General features: G+C 34.2%; 1 protein-coding gene across 1 annotated transcript in view; it reads right to left on the reverse strand.

The window, feature by feature from the left end:
- Positions 1 to 22,931, reverse strand: part of LOC149542729 (kinesin-like protein KIN-14B) — a 219,735-nt gene that overhangs the window by 154,179 nt on the left and 42,625 nt on the right. The window contains exons 6-10 of the mRNA XM_089797609.1: positions 13,887 to 14,018; positions 13,483 to 13,670; positions 13,050 to 13,208; positions 2,407 to 2,498; positions 1,059 to 1,210 (exon numbers count right to left, since the gene is read on the reverse strand). Of these exons, the coding sequence (XP_089653735.1) occupies positions 1,059 to 1,210; positions 2,407 to 2,498; positions 13,050 to 13,208; positions 13,483 to 13,670; positions 13,887 to 14,018 (723 nt within the window). The remainder of the gene's footprint in view (positions 1 to 1,058; positions 1,211 to 2,406; positions 2,499 to 13,049; positions 13,209 to 13,482; positions 13,671 to 13,886; positions 14,019 to 22,931) is intronic.

Consider the following 22,931-nt stretch of genomic DNA (forward strand, 5'->3'; position numbering starts at 1 on the left):
GGTTCCAATACTAGTATAGATATCTTAAATAAATCTATCTAAAGAAATGCTGATAGATATCCACTACAAAATAATTATAATTTAATTTGCTACATCTAAAATTATTTATATTTCTTTTATCTCCATTTATTTAGTTTTTTACTCACTTAACTTTTAATTTTAATTTCTAAATAAATGGATGATTTCTATCTCCAAATATTATAATTTAAACAAATATTTTATGTGGTATTTATTAAATTATTTTTAAAAGTATATTATATTTATAATAAGATTTAAACCTTTGACATGTAGATGGTTGTCAAATTTAACCTTGAAGAATAAAAGTTAACATTAACATGCTCACACCATCCCACTCCACCCATTCTGCCATTGTAGAATGCCTATCGGCATTAATGAACATTTAAAATTATAAGATGTTAGTGCCCTATCAGAGTTTTGACTATGTTGTCATTATTCTTGCTCAAGCTCTTCCAAAGAAAATGCACATTTATGATTGACAATCATATTCTATTTGGAAGGGCATCAAATAGGCATGTGATCTAGGCAAAAGGCACAATCACTAAACATGGACTTTGATGAAGCTTATGACAAGATTGAATGGGATTAATTCCTCCACATGTAGACTGTATGGGATTTAACTCATTCTACCATGATGTTGCGGTGACTTTCTTTGCACAAGTTTGAATATGAATTCAAACCTTTCAGCACCCGTACATCTAAAATTATCTGTTGGGCGGGGTTCCCCTTGCATTATTTGGCACTACAGCCTATCTTAAGAAAAATATCAAGGGCTAATGAAAAATAAATATTTAGGAATAAAATATCATGCAACTTAAAATCATAATACCAAAAAGAGAAAACAAATGGTAGGGTTGACAATTGAAAGGTAAATATAATAGCTGTTCTCGTGCCAACAAATATGAAGTACAGTACCATGCTAGAGAAGACTCCAAGCTTGAATTCAAAATTATAATGATGCAAATAGAGTAAAGATGAACTTATAAAGAATAGCATACAACTTATGGACGGTGGATCATACACTACTTAAAAGACCATACCATATCTCTCCATTTCTTTATTGTATCACGGTTTCCAAGACTTAGTTCAACATTGCGTGCTCTTGCAGCAAAATTAAGAGATGATATTGTCTCGCGTATATCTGCAGAGCTGGGACTCACATTGGTAATGATTAAAGTCTTGGAATCCCCACCTGTAACACAACTTAACCCATCAATCATAAAATATTATGATATACTTAATCAAGATTCAAGATGATATTCAGTATTTTAAAAAAGAAATTTTAACCATAACTAATCCTGAATAAAAAGGAAGCACCAACCTTGCAGGAAAAATAACAGATTATGATTATGAGAACCACTAGAAATAGTAGTTGTGTTCATTACTTTGCTCACAGCATTCAAAAGCATAAAATATAGATAACCGGCCTACTGCTAGGACAACCAAGTCTGCTACACTCAAGCAAGCTCAGCCAGAGAAGAAAATAGTTAAAAACTTTAACTCCAGCTAAAGGTACCCAATGACTCATAAATAGAATATTTGTCTCTAGTTTACCACACCCACAGAAATGTTTACATTTTGAATCAAATTCAAAATTAAGATGCTGGAAGTATATTCTAAAATATAAAACATAGGGGCCAAAGAATTGTGCTGAACAGTCCTACTAAACAATATTTTAATCACAGCTTTACCAGGCGTTTTATTCTACTCCATAAACTTAGGTTTTATAAAACCAAGCAATATTAAAATTCTGATAAAAATTTGCATTCTATTCTATTATCTGCATGTCCATATCTAAAATGCATGTTCTCGTACTTTTCTGCCATTTCAAACAATAGATACGTTTATTCTATCTTCTCAAAATGCTCAAAGTAGCTTGCTTAATAAAATAATTCTGGTTTGCATAGAATAATCCATTTTAACTTAGTGAAGCCCATATTACATATCTAATTCAGTTGTGCTCTGAACTATCTGATACAAAATAAAATTAGTTTTTATTTACATGCTATCACATGATCAAGGACCCCATCTGATGTGAAAATGATATAGTATGCTTTATAGCCATTCCAAGATAGTTAAAAACATGAATTAAAAGAAATTAACTGTGCTAGGAGAAAACAAAGCTACCAACAATCAATCAAACGTTGTTATTGAATTTCATTAGAACTCATGGAACCGGATACATTTTCCTACACACATATAATATAATATGCAATTTAACATGTCTGACATGCATTGCATAGATGGTTATTGCATTGATAGTTCCACCACATCTTTAACAAGATCTAGTCATTCGTGTAGATAATAAACATAATGAAATCACAAGAAAAACTATGTATTAGAAAAAAAACTTAAATTTAAATATAGGACGGACAGCACAATGAATACCCAAAGAATCTGATAGTATTTGAGTGAGCCTTGAGTTGCCATAAGGTACGTGGTCCTTCTTTCCTGTCAAAGAAGACACAACATCCCCCAACCTGGAAGAAATAATCCAATTCATTACAAGGCAAAACTTGAAAAATAAATTCAATTTTATTTTAGAATATACTAGGGCAAGTCCATATGATATCGCTTTCTAAGTAGTAAATTTACTATTTAATAAAACAATATTAAAATGAACACAACTTAAGAGCAGAACCACATATAATGTCCCTCAAAACATCACCTAACATTGAGTGGAAGATTATTATTGGAATTGAGTGAAAGATTATTATTATGTCCCGCACGGCAGGCCTGCTGCCATGAACAGTAGGTACACCTGCTGTCCTGCTGTTCACGGCAGCAGGCCTGCTGCAGCAGCAAGCCTGCGGGCTTTATATTATTAATTGCAGGGTTGTTTTTATAAATTTTATTAAAAAATTAATTATTATTTTATTAATAATTTTATTAATTATTAATTTAATTAATTAATGAATGTTTAATATAGTTATTTTAATTAGTTATTAATAATTTTATTTATAGTTTTGTTATTTATTATTAATTAACAATTAATAATATAATTTCTTTTATAATTATTAGTTGAATTTAATTAAATGAAGTTTAATTAAATATTATTGGATTAAGTTTAAATTTATTCATTATGTTATTATTTAATGATTTTGATTATTAAAATAATAATTTAAAATTAATTATTTACTAAATTATTAAAAATGAATTATTGAATATCTCATAAGACTAGCATTTATATATATATATATATATAAAAAGCCGAGAGATATCCTTAGGTGCCTCGAGAAGGATATCTTTGCCCAAAATATGCAATGAAATCTGTTGCTGAGCTGAATAATACTCTCCAATCATCTTTTTAAGAGGCACTAGTTATGAATAAATTTAATCTACTACTCCATCCACTCTCCTCCATTCTCATTAAATATTAATAAAAATTCTTAAAGCACGGGGGTTATTGTTTGCAGCAGGTGACTCTTTAATCTTTGCTATTACATTTTGATTGCATGCATTATTATCAGTTACATTTGTAATGAACAGATGTAAAAATAATTATAAAATATATGACACTTAAATGAACGTCAATTATTTTTAAAAGTAGCAAAAGTTTACATTGATGAATGCTTCCACTGTAGAATGCTTCTCGGCTTAACAAGGGTAATTGTGCATTTTATGCAAATATAAGAAATGGGTTAAGTAGTAAAGGTTAAAGTGTAAATCTTATGTACTTAAAAACTTACTTTAAAACAAAAACTTGACCTTACCTGTTAACTCAAACTATGTGTTTTCAAAATCAAACCAAACTATAAAACTACATTGTTATCTGTATGTTGTCTATGTTTTGGGTTTGGGTTGACTAGAGTGTTGACCAGTTTTAGGACGTCTACCAGAGGCTTGGGAGTTCTATGTTTGTGATATTATGATGATTTGATCTTTGATCTTTTAAACTCAACCATGGTAATGTGTCTGGTATGCTTTATGATGAGTTTTGGATCTATTGTTTGTTATTGCTTTCAATTTCTTGTGGGATAACGAGATGAATGTTATGACATAATTGTCTTGACCTTTGAGTCTTTGATCAGTTATTTTTGGGATGCTTTCCAGTTGCTTGTAAAGAACTGAGGGGTTATTGTGAATTATCTTTTAATGATTTCCAGTCACTTGTATAAGACTGAGGTGAAATACTATGATTCTTTGATTTGTACTTTTATGAGCTTAGGGTAGGTTATCTATATGTAATGTCGGGAAGTGGCTTGCAATGGAGGCTGGGGCCCAAAGTGGTTGCTAAGGTAACCCATTGTAAGTTGTTTAATAAGTGAATACACTACAGTAAATGAGAGTAAAATGAACCTAATAAGAGTCTCTGTAGTCCCTCACCCATGCCTCAAGTGCTAATATAGACCAGGATGGCAATAGAGAGGACGCTTGGTTGCAACCATGCATCATTAGTATGCCTTGTCAGTACGAAAGGATACTAGTGCCCCATAGAATCACTAGGGGGCCGGGGTTAAGTTAGACTACCAGGGTAACTCTAGAATTGATTCGTGCGATGACACTTGCCTGCTTACATAGTAGATTCCCTACGTGTCTTTGTTTGCCTCTGGGTCTAAATGTCATATTATCTTGGAATCCTTGAGTTAGATTACTTTTAGGGTTTTCCTGTACATAGATATTACTTTTGATTTTGGGATTGACATACTGTTTGGGACTTGAGACTATCTCCTCAGCGCAGTGGGAGTGGACCTTTTTGGGTTACCACAAGATCGAGTGGTAGTGCTTTTTACTTTTACCATTGAGATCCGTCCGATGATGTCGTGGCTAGAGTTCCTTGTCTGCATTTCCTTTCATTCTATCTTTGTGTATTATGATGGATGGTTATATCTTTATGATGGATGATTTCACTTATTGAATTGTACCTTGTTTCATGGATCCGAAAGGGATGATGTAATCTATTTTTATAAATGTATATTCTTTCAACCTTTCATACCCTGTGACATGTACAATGGATGATTGTGCATTTTGAATTTTATTGCCAAGTGGCATTCAGAACAAATGTATATTATTTAAGTGGAATGGACTTGTAGTTGTACTTTCATGTGGGTGTGTTATTTATTGGACTTAGTATTATTTAAATTTAAATGTGACTCAAAGTCTTGGGATCCTTAGGGAATGTAATATGTTATGTTTGCTTATGTATGATTGTATGTTATTGCTTCCGCTACTTTATGATTGTTGTGTATGTTATTCTTTTAAAAATAAAGATAAATGTTTGGCAAATTTAGTAGAACTTTAGAGAACTTTAGGATTAATTCTTTTGGATCCCTTGGCGGAGCGTTACACAACATTCACAAGGTAGGAAAACAGTTTGTGCAGTGGGTTGGTGCTCACAAAGACAAGCAGAGCAAATTGGTGTCCAATAGGTCGGGGCCTGCAAAGTGTGAGGGATGTTGCTTCCAATGAGTTGGTACTCATAAAACATAGTGATTGCAGCCTCTAGTAGGTTGGTGCCTGCAAATCATTGTAAAAGTACAAGTTTATATAAAAAGCAATTATTTTGCCATGGTTTTCCCCTGCATTAGGTTTTCACGTAAATCATTGTGTCATTGTGGCATGTGTGCTATTGTTTATGTCAATTTCTTTTGTTTGTCCATGTACAACTTTCATGGGGTGTTTCTTTTTTTTTTAAATATGAAAAGAGATATTCTTTTTTATGTAATAAATACATTATTTAATATTCAGAGAAAAGATTTTCTAATTTTATTGCATAACTGTACAACTTATGAAAGTCATATATTAAAAGGAGGTTATTATATAGGGAACTTCACGATTTAAATTGGCTAATTTTATTTTTCATAATAAATCTCAAACTACTTCAAGATCATGTGAATTATAGTCTCTTTCTGGAGTGCTCACTATTTCCTAATTCATATGCATTTACAATTTCAAATAAATTTGAACTTTATCTAATCATATATTATGCATGTCATTTTGTTTTGCAGATTGAATTAAAGGTAGCCAAACTCAAAGCACCAATTGACCCATAAAGTTTGGGCCATCGAGCTTATTAACAACATGACCATAGACGTCCACAATCTTCGATAAAATATATGCAAAATGATGATAATGAGGAGCGTGCCACAAATAATAAGGCATACAATTTATTACTTTATGGGGAATAAATCAATCATATCAAACACAGTTGATGTGTTGTAATGTAAGTAGAAACATAGTCAGTACATTTAGTAATCCTTTATGAAAGAAAGTTGTGATTACTATGTGAGTATCACATCACTGTGCATTGTGTAACTGTATATCATATCAAGAATGACAATTGTAACAATATTTTGTCAAATTTATTTTTATTGGATAATCTTTTCTAAGCTATCACTAATTTACTTTCTACGTTATGCAACTCATTTCACTTTTTGAAAAATCAAATGTCCTGTCAGCTGATCATTGCACGCACACAAGTGTACAACTTCTTGTTAATCCTATCTCAAGAAGGAGCATGAGAAAATGAGATATGAAGTATTGTTGTACAATCTTCTTGTGGAACACTATTAGTTATATTTCCATTATTCTCCAGGGGAGATAAATTAATTTCAGTCACTAATCAGAAAATTTCAGTTATTCCTTCAAAACATGGTTCTTATAGTGCATTATTTGGTACTTTTTGACTGATAAGCTACAAAATTTCAGACACATAATTTTGAGAACTCCACTTGGTACCTGAAGATGTCAGGGATCAATAGATCAATACAGACTTGGTAATCTTGGCTCAACATCTTGAAACTAAAAACTAACTCAAAAATAAAAAAATTTTACCTTTGTTGTCCTATGAAAAGCTCACCTAGGGCTTTAGTGAGAAAGCTCGAGTTTTAGGGGTTAAACACCTCCCTAACTGATGAATTTAGGTCTATCAAATTGTGTCAACCTACTCCACTTGTTCAAGAAGATTTTGTACCATTTTGGCACGTCTGAGGGTGTTATTTCTTAAAAACACAATTTTGGAGAGTTAAAGAGCTAATTAGGACTGATATTGTCCATTTTGAAGGGTTTACATTTCAAATTGGCAGGCGGTGATCTAGGAGTTTTATCTCCATAAATTGTATCTGAGAGTTGTCTAGATTCCCAAGAACCTTCATAACCATTGCTGTTCCATCAGATTTGTCATAAAACAGGGCTAATACAGTTAGAAAATTTCTCAAACAAGTCACAAATAATTATACCTTTCTGTCTATATCAGTAGACTAATAACTAAAAAATAATGCTCTTTTGATTCCATCTCTTGAAGAGAACAAAGGTAGCATAATGTTTCACTTGGCAAAGAGAAGATACAAGGGGGTTTTAAAGTGACCTTGATGTACAAATGATTATCTCTAATGGGATTAGAGATACTCGACATAAAGAGGTGACTTAGGAAGGACTTGAATTCATAGTAATTACCTTGTCATTTTTCAGAGGAGCTACCTTCTTCCTCCAAAGTCTATTAGGTTTCTCACAATTTTTAATGAACTCTTTAATTATTCTTAGGTGATGTTATCCTTAACGGAACATTTGATGAGATAGGTTTCCAGCTCAAGAAAAGGGATAAGAAATGCTTTTACATATCCTTGATGAGCTAAATTGATAAAATAGGTGTTACTCTTCAGCTGAACAAATGTTCCCTCTAATGTGCTTTTCAAGGGATAGGTGTCATCTTTTATATGGGAGTCTTGATACCTTCAGATACACTTCCAAGCCAGTCCTCTTCAACATGGTTATTAAACCTACAACCCCTTATCAAGACAAATGTTTTGAGTCCTATTTTAAACCTACTAAATATATTTGTATTTATAGTGGTGATACCATCGTGCTTTGGACTCCAAAGTATGATTTATTGTACCACATACAGTTGTATTGGGCATTAACCAAGCCAAATCTGCTCATACTCCCCTTCAACTAAAAATATTCAGGCTCATCTTCAACATTCAAAGATTCAAATTCCTAGATGAATCAACCTCATGTTGTGAAAGATAGCCATTTTTGGCACTCTTGTTCTATATAGAGCAATGTTCCATAACAAGCGGGAAGTTCTAACGGGTCATGGATTGTGGAGTGCCTGACAAGTTTATATGACCCACCAAGTCATGGGTCATGACTTGCACAACTCGCCAAAGCTAGTGGGTCATGCCATGATCCATTGGGTCCATGGCTTATGACCCACACACAGCAATAGTCACCCGCCAAGTTATAATTTTAAAAAAACCAGTTACTTTTTCCCTAATTTTATTTTGCATATCTTTCCATTGTTTCCCTAAGAGGTGTCTTATTTGCTTGTTGTGAGAAGAAGAGAGGAAAAGTGAGAAAGAGGAAGAAAAACAAGAGGCCATAGGTTTGCAACCAGCAGGAAAGAAGAGCTTCAAGCAATCCTTAAATCACATCATGGAGGCCACAGGCTTAGATTGGGAGCATCAAGGAGTCCATAGGTTTTTATTTTTGGTTGTAAGCACAAAAAGTCCATGTTCAAGCACATGCGCTCGAAGAGGCGTAAAAGATTGTCTGTCAACAGCTTGAATGATTTTGTCTTTTGTTCATTACAATCTCCTTCGGACCAAACAGATTTTGGACATTGATTACTATCCAATCACTCTAGTAGAGACTGATCCAAAGTTTTAGTGGCTTAGTGAGTCTACCGATCATCACTGAGGACCATAAGTGAGTTGACCCAATAGACAAAGAGGTTGAGGTTGCGGTTGTGGCATAGGAGAAGGATAGAGCACACATACCTGATGTTGATCAGAGTGGCACCTCAGAAGCAGAGACTATGGCTTGTCAGTCATCCAACAACTACCTCAGACACCTTTCTAGGAGGTAGACAAACTACGCTGAGGCTAAGCTAGAGCCTAATCCATTGACATGTTTTCATTACACATCTTTGGGAACATTTAATGTCATGGATTTTATATACATTTCACAATATTTATAATTTTGCATATTTATATTTTCTATTTTCATCAGCTACAATTTATGTTTGCACTTATTTTATGGGTGTATGCTTGCATATGTGATCAAATTAGCTTCAATTTGATGATGGTATAGTGTCTTTAAGCTTTATTCAATAAAGGGTGCATGAAACAAGTTTTGAATTGTTAAAAATCTCTAAATTTCAATGTTTTGTTCATTTTGTAAAGTCATAGCCGAGCCACGAGTCGAGTCGACCTTGCCGAGTTCAAGTCATGGAACTATGATATAGAGGTTAACTCTTTCGATCTCATTAGAAGTTAATATTAATAATATTTTGATATTGGCATCCACATCAACTTCTTGTTTCTCTTGAATTACTTCCAAAATTTCAACATTCATTGAATAACCCTTCTCATCATCTTGTTCTAAAAGTACATATACTAATGAATGATTCAAACCACTTTGACCTCTCAGTAGAAACATCTCATTTGCAAGCTTGCTACTTCTTTCATCACAAAATACTATTTCTAGAGTAGCTAGTCTCATATATGGCCGATTAAAGTATTGTTCAAACAATTTTAAGTTGAGAAAAGCTTTCATATTTCATGCAGCACTGTGATTTGTCAATGTTTATTATCCAAAAGAGCTAAAGAAAGAAAAGCAATGAGACTTGGGAAGACTTGGGAGGCTCCCTTTCTACTTTTGTCTACTTCCTTGAGGAAAGATCTAGCCTTATTTCCTTGAGAGGCTACAAGTTTTGGGTCTTCAACTTTACAAGGAATTCCTACAGCTACCAATTTGAATACCAAAACAGCCAATAATGAGCAGAAACATGTATGCTTCGCATGCCATTACAGTCAGCAAAGGCATGGAACAGAAGAAAAGAAAAAAAACACTTAAAAAAATTCAAACATTATAAATAAGCTTTTATTTTATTTTTTTAAAACTAACCGAAAAACCTAATTTTAGCTCCACTAACATGAATGGTTCCCCGTACCAACCCTCATCACGTCAAGGTGGAGAAGAGATTGTATAAGACCAAAAGAGGTTAGAACCCACTAAGCAGTTGCACTAGGATACACAGAGCTACCTATTCTTCTCAAGATTCCCCTCTTCCTTTGAGTGGTTTTCTAACTGTTCCGCTGAATTGCTTTAGTCATTTTTCAAAATTTCAATGTAAATGGATCTGGACTGTCATAAAAGACTGTTTGGAGTGCTTGGCCATGGTTTTAGCCTCACAAAAACAGTTGTATTGCAGGGGTGAAAACAGTGATTTGGTGGTACAAAAGTTTTAAGATTTTATATATTCTGATTCATCTTGAAACATTATGCTTTTCCAAAACAAACAGCATCCATTATGAGTCTACATTCACATGTTATTGCTTCTGGAAGATAAAGCATAACTTGAGCACTGAAGGGGGAGCTTTGTTTCTGTCAGTTGGCAGATTCACAATTGTCATAGGGCAGATTCATAACTGCTGGACCACTCAAAACCACTGATTTCATCTGGTTCAAACATGTAAGCAGAGGAAGCATTGCTAAGATATTTTTTCTCCTTATTCTTGTGTCTTGAGCTTCTAATTCAAATCCAGGACATGTATATAGAAGCATGTTGCTTCCCAAGAAGGCATGGGAGATTTTTTCAGCCATTTTCAAAGCCATTTAAGAAGTAAATGCCTAATTTGAGCATATGGATGAATTACTAAGTGCACACAGTGCTAGTTAGCAAATTGTGTTAAGATTAAAACTTCTCCACTATATTGCAGAGGTCATTTGCAGGTGCCCTTGTACTGGTTATGACTGGTGCCTTATAGGGTTTCATGAATATAGAAATCTTCTTAAACTGCATGTTTACAGTGGATCAGAGAAAGCTAAACTTCCATTTGCTAGAGTTTTCTCTCAAATCAGAATTTTCCGGGATGAATCTTGTATTCACTCTCAAATTCAAGCATGCTTGAACATTCCATAAATTGTTTTTGCAATTCTTGCAAGCTCATATGACAATCCATCACAAAAATACAAGTGATTCCAAGAAGCATTCAGTTTGCTCCCAACAAGTATATTATAGCAAATTAATGGCATGGGTAGACATTTAGAGTAGTATGCAATGAATATAGCATGTTTTTGTCCATGTGAATGGTTCAATAGGAATGAAAACAAAGGAGATGATATCTATTAAAGAGACAATAAGAACATCTAAAATACAACATTTTTGTTGCTTAATTGTCCAATAAGTTGGAACAACACTTTTGGAGTGAAAATTTCTTTATGGTGAGGTAAAATATGAAATATTCATGCTAGTTAATCGCTTTAACATTAGGGAGGAAAAATGACAGGTTTCTATTTCCTCTTGACCCAAAATCAATACAAAAGTTTAAGATAAAGGAGTAGAATGCATTGTGCAATACTGTTTACACAAATAGAGTATATACAAAGGACAGTTAGGAAGAAAATCAAGGACATGTTCATATCCAGCTTCACTTTAGCAGTTTGATTAAACATATTACGACCTCCCTGAGGTTTAAAACAGATAAAAATGCTTGTACTTCACCAGGTTCTCAAAGTAGAAAAGGATTATAACCAAAGAGTTCATATTGGCAATGTCTTGGAGAGGTCAACACATAAATGCAATCCACACACAAGAGCCACAAGCTGAAGCTTATAAAGAAAGTCTTATGTGCATTCAACAAGTAGCACCACTGCCAGCTCCATTCATTGTTGAATAATATTTAAAGTAAATGCAAAACCAATCCCTTCTGGTCTTCCCTAAGGGGGGTCACCTATATATTTTTATGGCACTCAACTCCATCTTTCAGCAATATTTAGTATTCAATCCTCTAAAAGTTTCTTCAAGGGAAGTCCTGGCTGACAAGTTGGTCCAATTTAAAAATTAGAGAAACAATTTATCCCGACAGGGTTGTAACAGATTGTAAAAATGCACTGAGTGCAAGTGTTCTTTTAACAACAGTGGGCAATATCATTAGATTTTACATTCATAACAAACAACCGCCAAGTGCATACAGAAGGCTCAAATAACAATAAGAGATGACTCTTCCCATAGATGCTTTCCACATTAAAGATTAATTGGCAAAAAGGCCATTAAGAAGTGCAACTTCTGAATCAAGCCTCTTGGAGATACCACCACAGAGATACATTTAAGTAATGTCTCCAACACCTGATGTAAAACTAACTCAGTCTTCACATTACCACCTTAAATATCAAAATAATCCAGTTCATATCCCATATAAACACTATGGGATACTCATATATGGCCGCTAATGTTGGTTGCTCTTTATATTATATCCTTCTGTTCACTTCTGTTAACAGCAGGTGCCATTTTTTGAAATCTTTACATGTTTTGACTTTGTGCAGGCATCTAAGCAGTGATGATCCACAACATAAATGCACCCTATTTCTGACACAATTGTCTTTTCTGCACTTCATATAGAGAATTATGAATATAAATCTACAGAAGCATTGTGGATTTGCATGGTCATTGGGCTCTTTAAAATAAAACATTCTCTATCGTCATTAGATCACATTGTCACATGCCCAGGCTCTAGTTCTTGACAAAAGGATCACAGGAACAATAATACTGAGACATGAAACTTCATTTTTGGATCCGGATAATTGGATTTATCACTTATATAACAATTATCCTGCAGAACTCAAAGCTTAATGAGATGCGGTTTTCTCTTTTATTATTTTCTGGGGGCATCAGACTGAATATATGGATATAAGAACTTTTAAAAATAAAGAAATTCAATTGAATAAATAAGATGAAAAGCAAACGGAGTATTTTGGAATTCAGAATTAAATCTTTCTCAAGCTCTTAGTAGCATGAGCAGTATATGTTACCAACAAATATCACCTAAAGTACAGTTGCATTTGTACAAAAACATAGTATAATGCATTATTTACAAAGTTATCCAACCTAATTAGGACAAACCAAACATGCCATGCAGTTCCAAAAAGCTGCTGAAATCTAAACAAAATAATTCGATATCTATGTAGAACTACATATTTATATCACATAAATTTGTGAGTGTAAATATTTGTACCTAGTACTTATAATGAAGAGAAAATTCAAAGCTTTCAAAAGATTTAAAAAAGGATGTGTTCCAATGAATGCATACGCAGAGAGTGATTTGTTCACATGCAACAACTCAGTGAGATGTTCCCCACTAGCTTCCTCAGGCAGGCGCTCACTTCCAGCCAAATCTACAAGCGAAAGTTTGCTATAATAGCTTTGCCCATTGAGACTGCTAGAGCAATGTATATGAATTGTAACAACCCTGAAAATAACACAATTAGAAACTTTAGATTACACCATTATAAGCCCAAGTATAATTCAAGGCAGAACAATCTGCCAATGCCAATAAAAAAATTGCCCCAAAACATTTTAACAAGAACGAAAAATATTTGAAAGAACATTGGGTTTACAGTCCAAAAGATTTGCCAACAAAAGCAAGCAAAATTCAAGTTAACATTTGAGTTTTTCCTTTTGTTAAACATGAATAGAATCCCACAAAGATGATCTGATAGAGCTCCTTGGATAATACAACATACAGATGAGAATGCTTGAACTGTGCTGTCTTCAGATTGTTCATTCCTCGGTTTTGCAGTACAAGTTTTAGGACTTTCGAAAATTCAGTTGGATTTTCAACTTTTTCTTGTACAAGTTCTATAGAAGACCCTACCACGCCCATATGTATTCTTGAGAGATTTCCACTAGAGCTCAAAAGCAAATCATGGACCTGCATATCATTTCATGAGTTGCATACACCTAAAGGTTCCAATACATGTAAAGCTAGAAAATTCAAAATACACATAATAAATTAAATCCTGCCCATTATATTTCTATCCATAAGAGACAAGATGAGGACACAGATGAAAATAAGTCAACAAGGCATACAAAGTTCCGTAGACTAGAGGCCTTATGATTTCTCAAAAAGAATTATGCAAAAACTAACCTGCTCATTGTGCAACTCAAAGACAGTGACATGGAAATAAAACTTAGAAGATGATGTGGTGTCCACATTAGATAAGTCATATAGCTCCTCAAATGCCCTAAAATATACTCCACGGTCATAGCTTGAACCTTCCTGCAGACAGCTAACACATAATTAAGCATTTTTTAAAGTTTCAGCAGAACCATAACAACCATAAGATAATATCCAAATCAAAAACAACTCCTTTAATAAGTGTTCAATAAAAAATTTAGTTATCCACTAAAACTTCAAATCACTGATCCATCAAAGAACAGAAAAACATTGATTGAACAATTTCCTTTAACAACAAAATTCAATATCAGATGCAAGAAACAAGTAATTATGCATTTCCTACATGCAAAAAGATATAAATAATGTTAACCAGGTATTTTCTATAGCATCTGTAAAGCTGAATCTCATCTCTAACTTGCCTGTGGAAGGCCTCACAGAGCTGAAATCCCAATTCTGGGGATTATCGGTCACATGGATAGTATGATATAAAATTATAAATGAAGGGGAGAATGCACTTCATGAAAGTTTGGAGGGAGATGGAATCTTCTCTGTTGTAAAAGGATCTGACTTTCTCCAAAGCTTGGAACCTTCCAGCTGGGCTAAGGTTTAATTCTTGACCTGTCTGGCCTCCAACAAAAAGCTCAACAACAACAAACTGGACAAAAGAGACTGTCATAGCTGCCCTTCTGTATTTTATATTCTGAAGGTGAAGAGTGTACGGACAACTTCATCCTCTTCTGTGCTCTAGAGAAATCATTATGGTGGTTCCAGTTCAATCTCATCTAGCCTGCTCGGAAGTTTATCTCATCAATCGTGACTAGATGGACATATAGGAACGCATTTATTTGGATAGTTTAGTAAATTTACAGCTTAAATAGACATCATAACTCTGTCTTCAGACATTCTCTCATGCAAGAACATAAGAAAAAGGAAACACATGCAAACGATGGCTGACATTCAATGCCTTGTAGACAAGATCAGAGTGATCATACCCTCCATGAAGCTTAAAAAGATGAGAGCAATGAAGCCAAGCACGATTCTCCAATGACAAATCAAGGTTGGGTTGATATTTGAGCAAGCCTTATCTAAATAATGAAAGAGGCAAAAAGGATTTGTTCTCAATGCTTATAGCGGAACACCCTTCCCTTTCACAATGATTGTCCAGTGATTATCAATAGAGTTGCTCTGTTGGGTTGCGGATGTTGTAATTATCCCCTCCTGCCACCTTGTCTACTCAAGTTTATGGATAATTCATGCATTCAATTCTTTTTAGTATCATACCACCACTCTGATTTCTTATCAAGGATCCCATCATAGCAATTCATGCATGTAAGTAGAATGGTGCCATTTTGTAGTCCTTTGGTTTTCAGAATTTTTCTTTATAGGTTGTACACTTTTCTTAATCTCAATAACTGAATGCTAATGTTTCACCTAAAACTCCGGGGGAGGCAGCAGCTTTTGTTCTATGAGGGGCAGACAAAAGAGTCTTGTTGTGTTCATTGCTTGCTTTGGTTCATTCTCCTGATCTCTCATGGCTGACATGAGATTTTAATGGACCCCAATAGCTCCAAAAACCAAAAAAGGTGAGACCATCAACCACAGACCATGCAGAAAATCCTATCATTCCTAAAACTAAGTCTCACCTCAACCACCACAATCAACTCGATGAGTGGTGTTATGTGACTAACTCCCAAAAGAAGATCAAGCTATGAAGTAAGTCTTTAAAACTTAAAGGGGAGATAAACATAAAGGATATTATAATTCTTTGGTTTAAAGAAAAAAATAAAAATGAATTTTAATATAAAACTCTCTTAAAATAGAGTTATATTCATAAAAGGGCAGATAAAGATGACCTTTTTGAAAGGGTGCGATAGTTTGGAAACCCACTCTTAACAGGATACATAAGTCATTTATGGAAGACTTGTAAGAGGCATGGAGATCCTCATAGAAGAATAAGAAGAAGAAGGTGGTGAACTGGTGGGCTATGAGGCATTTGGAGGAGCTCAAGGTGTGTCCAACTCGGGGTATACTGACTAGATAGTATGGGTACATACATCATTCATAAGGTAACTGTTATGTCAATAAATGATGATACTTGTAAATTTTATATTGAATTCAAGGTTAATTATTTACACTAAATAAAATAGATTACATCATAACAGAAATTTTAGAAGTTGAAATATATGAGATTAAGCATATCTAATTTATGTAATCGAGAATTTGAGATATATGAAAAATGATTCTCTTGAAACTATTTTTAATTTAAATAAATAAACAATGATAAAAGGACATCTATGAATCAAAATAAGAACATAATGTATTTGATGAAGTATAAGTTTTCAATCTTAACATATTCAATTACTGATTATGTACTTTTTGAGTTGTGATGTAGATACATCTCATGCTGCTGGGCACAATAGCTAAATTACAGGGGAAGAAATGTTATGTCGTTAATTTCCCAAGAGAAGATCAAGCTATGATATAAGTCTTTAACAGTTAAAAGTGAGATAAAAATTAAGGATATTAAAATTGTTTGGTTTAAAGAAATAATAATAAAGAAAGTTGATGAAAATTTGTCTTACAATAGAGTTATAATCATATTTATAAAAGGGTAGGTATGGATGACCTTTTCAAAAGGGTGTAATAGTTTGGAAACTACCCCTTAAAAGGATAAATAAGTCATTTATGTAAGTTCTACGGGGCATGAAGATCACTCATAGAACAAGAAGAAGGTAGTGACTTGATGGGCTCTGAGTCATTTGGAGAAGGGACACATATTGTGTGTCCAACTCAAGGTACAACGTACACCTGAGAGTGTCCTAGCCAGGGCTGTGTTCTTTATGTCGTGAAGGCAGGTTTGGTTCTATTTGAGAACCAGGGGTTTCTATGTAAATTCCAATTTCCTTCGAGATAGCTAAAGCAATAAAGAACCCAAGGCCACCGAAATCTTGTTAGTGAAAATCGAATGTTCCAAGTGCTCCAAATTAAGATAAGTACTAAAATCCTTGGTGATACTAAGATATTGAGAATATATTTTGGTGATGATATGATTGAGTTATGTGGCTGTATTATTTAGTTTATTGTGTTAACAATTCACTTCATATTGTTTGTCCAATTATTATGTCATAGTTTTGATTAAGTAAAAACAGGTTTTAAAGGACCCAAAACCTTTTACATAAAGTCTAGAGAGAAACAAAGAAGAAAGCAATAGAGAGAGCTACCCAAAGCAAACATGAAACAGACCTCCAAAAAATACATCCAAGAGGTCACTCAAAGGACTACAGAAAAAGACAGCAAAAAGCCAGCTAAGAAGACTTGATCAGGTCAAGCGCCTGGTCCGCAAGGATGTGCATATTTTCAGCCACGGCCTTCACCTCCTCCGGTTTGCTCATGTCCTCAATCTTCTTTAAGTGAGCCCTGGTACACTTGCTGGGACCCTGAATCTCAACAACCTGAGGGGAGTCCTGACCTTTCTCATTCTCCAATTTCTTCAGCAAAGTGCTCACATTCTCAGCAATTTGTTTAAACAGTTTTTCCAAATTGCTCATCTTGGCTTCCAATTTTGAGATCTTCCCCTGGTTGGCATTAAACTCTTTGTCCATCGCCCTATTCTTTGCCTCTAGCTGCGGGATCTTTTGCATGAGGTTTTTAACTTCTTCTGCGTTCCCGATCACCTCCGATAGTCTATTAATATGTTGTCCAAGTGTCTGATAGTCTATTATATGTCATAGTTACTCCGGTTATTTACACATAATTTAATCTTATAACATATTACAATTGATGTTAATATAAATATTTAATCTATTATTCACACTGCAAAATACTTAATTAGTTCTTGGAGACAAGTGTCATTTCAAGTGGATCCCAAATTGCTTTCCATCTAGTTCTACCTTGGGCACTAAGGTTCTCAAGAATATTTTTAGGCTTTGAAAACAATTCTAAAATCTATTTTGCTCTAAAGATTCCTCTAATGCCCATTGCCAACTCTTCCAACCAATCTTATGGAAAACAACAAGGTAATGAAACTCTCTTTTAAAACATTAGAATGATCACCTATTTCAATCAGGGATGGATTACAATTTCATAAAAGCCAATAAACTGAATGTCAAGGACTCAATCCAAGAGGAAGCAAAACTAGTAAATAAAAAGAAGCGCTGTAATTATTATGCATTGAACTTATTATATTTTGCCTCACGCAGCCAAGATCAAAGAATCCTCAAGGAAGATGTCTTAACTTGTAGCTAGGGCAAGCAACAATGCAAATGCACAAACAAACTTAACAAGCAAGAGACAATATGGAAGAACATCATTGGATTATAATTAGGTAGGCCTACAAATGCAATTATTACATCGCCATTGTCAATATACAACTATTAGCAAGTTCGCAGTTGATCATCCTTCAAAACTATAAACCTAACCTTCCAATTGCTTCTAATCTACCTTCAGCAATCTATCATTTTTGTCACAGCCTTGCACTTCTAGGATCTACCTTGCACTACCTGAAACTAGGCCCTCTAACCTACTCATATACAAGATCACCAGCCATAGGTCGACTTATCCGATCATTAAATCCCAAGACAAAGGAAACATATTACAAACAAATAGGTCAAGACGCAAATCATAAAGAATAGTCCTCAAATGGATACATTGTCTCCTACGAACATACAAAAGGATCCCTAAATATATTACAATATAGAACAATGCGCCAACACACACCGCATGTTGTGAATCTCCATACCAAGCCGCATCTCACCAATCTAATCATTAGAACAAGAAAGCAAGAATACGATTGGACCAATCTTAAGATAACTTTGCTAGGGAACAACGAAACACTATGCAAAGCTAGACCTAGGAAGCCTATGATGCCTAAGCCACATCATGAGGATCCCATAAGAAAACGAGCCCACTAGATTGATCGCAAGCTAAAGCAATACGAAAACTAGTCAAATGAACAATAAACAAATAAACATAAAGGAAATATTTTTTATCGATGCAGGATTGTCAATAACCCAAGGGTGCTCTTGCATCAAATACCCTAAGTGAATAGAAGATGTTAGATAAAAGGAATTTATGAACAACTGACAAGGTTCGGAATGTAGATGCCATGAACATTCTTTGCCCACTTGTCTTCCTTATCCAAAGAACCAAATACTACTCCAATTCTACCCACAATCACTCCTATAGCAATTCCTGCAAGTATCCCATTACTGCTACTACTACAACAATCCCTGCTTTGATGAATCTTATCTATCCAATTATCTCTGCCTCTACCATCGCTGCAATTATCAACAAGTATCTACTTCATCTTTTGTTGCTTGACTCCGCCTCTAAACTAATTGAACACATCATACTTCAATCCATTCTCAAGATTCTATATCTCATCTAATACCACAATAACACCTCTCCCGGTAACCTATTGTAACATCCAGTTGTCACTAGTCCTCAGGTTCACCAATTAATTTATATCCATCAAATCCTTCAATAAATTCTCAACCTTATAAATTCTATAGCTACATGTTGCAGATCATCAGCTTTCAATCCGAAACAGTCTAATCACCTAAGGTGTAAATCCTTGTCGCACTCAAATTCTTAGCTTTCATTCCTTATCATTCAAAGGAAGTAAAGTAAATCTTTTGCCATCCTTGACGATAGAAACCACACTCCTTCGGCAATCATGAATAGTACCAACATCATATTGCCAAGGCCTACCCAAAAAAAACATGGCAAGCGCTCATATTAACCACGTCACAAAGTATCTCATCTCTATAAGGTCCAATGTTGAAATTAACCCAACATTGTTCTTTCACTTCTACCATGTGATCATCTTGAAACCAGCTTATCCCATAAGGACAAGGATGTCTGAGTCTTCTAAATCCCAACTTTTGTACCATTTCCTCGTATACAAGATTATTTGTACTTCCACCATCCATTATCACTTTACAACATTTGCCACCGGCCTTGCAAATAGTTTGGAACAACTACCTTCTTTGAATAGGCTCTAATTCCTTCTTGCTTAGCATAACCCTTATGAACGTCAGAGATCCCACCATCTGAAGTTCAGCTTCTCTTTCAACAAGTTCATCTTTCTCCACTTCTTCCTCATATGCCACTAGGTTTTGTTTACCCTTAACCACCCAAACATTGGACCAACATTCCCACATTTAAAACAATTGCTTTTGAATACTCCATTACTTCTACTCTTTTCCAGAATATTTCGATCAAGTTCATCTTCAATCACCAATTTATTCTTACCTTTGTCAATTGATTTCGCTCTAACCCTAGGGGCAGCTTGTTTTCTCTTCAATTTATCTTTTGCCTTCAAAGCATATTGATAAGCATCTTTAATTGAACCATCCTCAACATACTTTACTCATCCTGAAAGTTAAGTCTTACACCATTATGTATCTAGCCACCTTTTCTTTAGATGACTCTAGATGCCTACACCCAATTGGCATCTTGTAGAACTCCTTGGTATACTCTTTGACTATCAAATTATTCTGCTTCAAATTATGTAACCTCTTAAACAATTCAAGTTCATAATCATCAGTATAAACTTAGCTTAAGTCTAGAAATAATAACTCTTAATCTAGTTATCTTCGGTTCACCATTATCTTCTCCATCTTTCTATATTTCCTTCCAACGTAAGGTAACATGACCTTTCAACTTAGTATGTGCATGTTCTACAGAGAGTTAATATGTTCCTTCTAAATATTCATCTCTAGCATGTTCCACACTTTTCAAGGTGTATAGGTGACTTTGAAGTTAGAATGTTGGGCGAATTCACACTTACATTGTTTGATAATATATTGCTTGGTGGTTGGTGATAGGTTGCTTGACAATGACATTAAAATGCTCAAAATGATGTTGAAGTGCTCAATGGTGACATTTAATTACTTGAAGACGAGTAATGACTTAGAATTAACATCCTTAAGTAAATATAAATAATTGTTTCCACAACCGCTTTATTTTTTGTTTTATTATTTTTAATTCTTCTTGGGAAATAATTGTAACACTTCTACTTTTTAAGTTGTCATCAACATTTGGCATAACTTTATTTATTTATTTTCCCATTATTCACTACTACCTCAATCATTTTAAATCTTAAGCTTGAGCTTTTTTCAACATCCTAACTAGCACCCTATCTTGATTTTCCAATTGAAAGGCTCCATTCTCTGAAATTTTGTAAATATTAAATGGCCCAAGCCACATTCACCTAACATTTCCTAGCGCAATTGCATGCTTCTCATTGTGCTTTAGTATCAATGCTCCAACTTTAAAATTCATCCTTCAAAGGTTTTTGAACATACGAATATTTCCATCTCCTAAGTGCAACCATTATATGCACATTTATGTCCATTATATGCACATTTATGTCCATGATGCACATTTATGTCCATGATGCACAATCGGTCAAGAAAAGTAAAGATATCATTTACAAAACTGAATCATTGCATTGAATAGCATTACTACCCACACATAAGAACTAGTCAACATGAGTGCTAACAAAATGCAAGTCACAAGTTTGAATTACAGCTTTGTTTAGCAATGTTGAAAAATAATCATGTTTTCCAATACACCTCACAATATTCTAAGTGACAAGATGGCCACACATGTGTATTTGATGGCCACAAGTGCATTTCAAAAAGATAATAGACACTTCTGAAGGCAAATCTTTCATATAATTTGTTCAATTGATTAAGTCATTCACTAACGCTCTCCTCGGTATGTTTATGTACTACAAATCTTAGATGTAGCACTAAATATACCATAAGATCAATGTTTATTGTTTGTTTATTAGATGAAAAGGAGAATAGCCTATTGATAGCTTATGTGTCATGTAGAAAGTCCATAAAACATCTAGAAATTGTTCTTCCCAATTCACTCCCTCTATGCCACACGACTTCTAGATTATCACAATCAAAGCTTTGTTTACAGCCTTTAGTTGGTCATTAGGCATCAAGTAGTGCAAATTAAACAACTATGAAAGATTCGCAATTCCGAAGTCAATAGTTTACTTCAATTATTAACAAAATGTTTCGTGTTACTTGTAATTTGGGTAGAAACTTGGGAACTTGTTTCAATTTTCTTGCAGATAAATCTTGTCATACATTGGTCACTATTCTTGGGTAATACTTTGGCTCGTCCACTTTATTAAGTAATCAATGGTAACGACTATGTACTTACATCATTGTGCCTATTTTTAAATACTCTAAAGAGATCTATGACCTTGACATTCAAATTTTCATATCGTTGGTTAATCCAAAGGGGCATACAAACATTTCTTAGTGGTTTTCCCTCTTTTGACAAGTATCAAACCCTAATGCCCACGACTTCACATATTGGTTCCAGGTTGGCTAGAATAGACCTACTTGAAGCACTTCCCTTGATCTGGCATAAGGACTAATTTCACCCCCAGCCAAACCTTCATATGCTTCTTAAAGTACATCCCAACTCTACTCCTTCAACACACCTTCTAGTACTTGATAAAGTCTCATCTTGGACATCATTTGATTTATCAACCGAAATGTACATGCATTCAATGCTAACTTGCTCCATTCGACAGTTTGTGCACCCCCTACAAAAAATATGATTGATAGAAATCTACCAATATTTTCATACTATTAGGGATAGGATAGCTATTGGAAGAAATGTGCATAAAGTCGGTCCTTGTTCACATCTTTAAGAAGCTATTTAGAAGTTATTTGAGACAATTAATTAAATTGCATGTGAACCATCCCAAACATAACAACCTTAATAGTAGACACTTGCAGATACATCAAATACCTACTTATTTAGCCTTAAGATAATGTATTTATTAATGAGTTGCAACAATACTTAATGGTTTAAACTTCTAAATGGAATAAATTATGCCTATTGCCTCTTATTCAAAGGTACTTCAATTCTTCACTACTCACAAGAACAATCAGCTTGCAAAAACATAGGGTGATCAAGACCCTGGCCTGCTAATCAAGCCAAGGTAGCTATAATAGCAAAATTAGAAGCATCAACATGGAC

The sequence above is a fragment of the Cupressus sempervirens genome, chromosome 8 (genome assembly GCF_028749045.1).
Source record: "Cupressus sempervirens isolate cs-2001-9-10 chromosome 8, ASM2874904v1, whole genome shotgun sequence".
NCBI classification, from domain to species: Eukaryota; Viridiplantae; Streptophyta; class Pinopsida; order Cupressales; family Cupressaceae; genus Cupressus; species Cupressus sempervirens.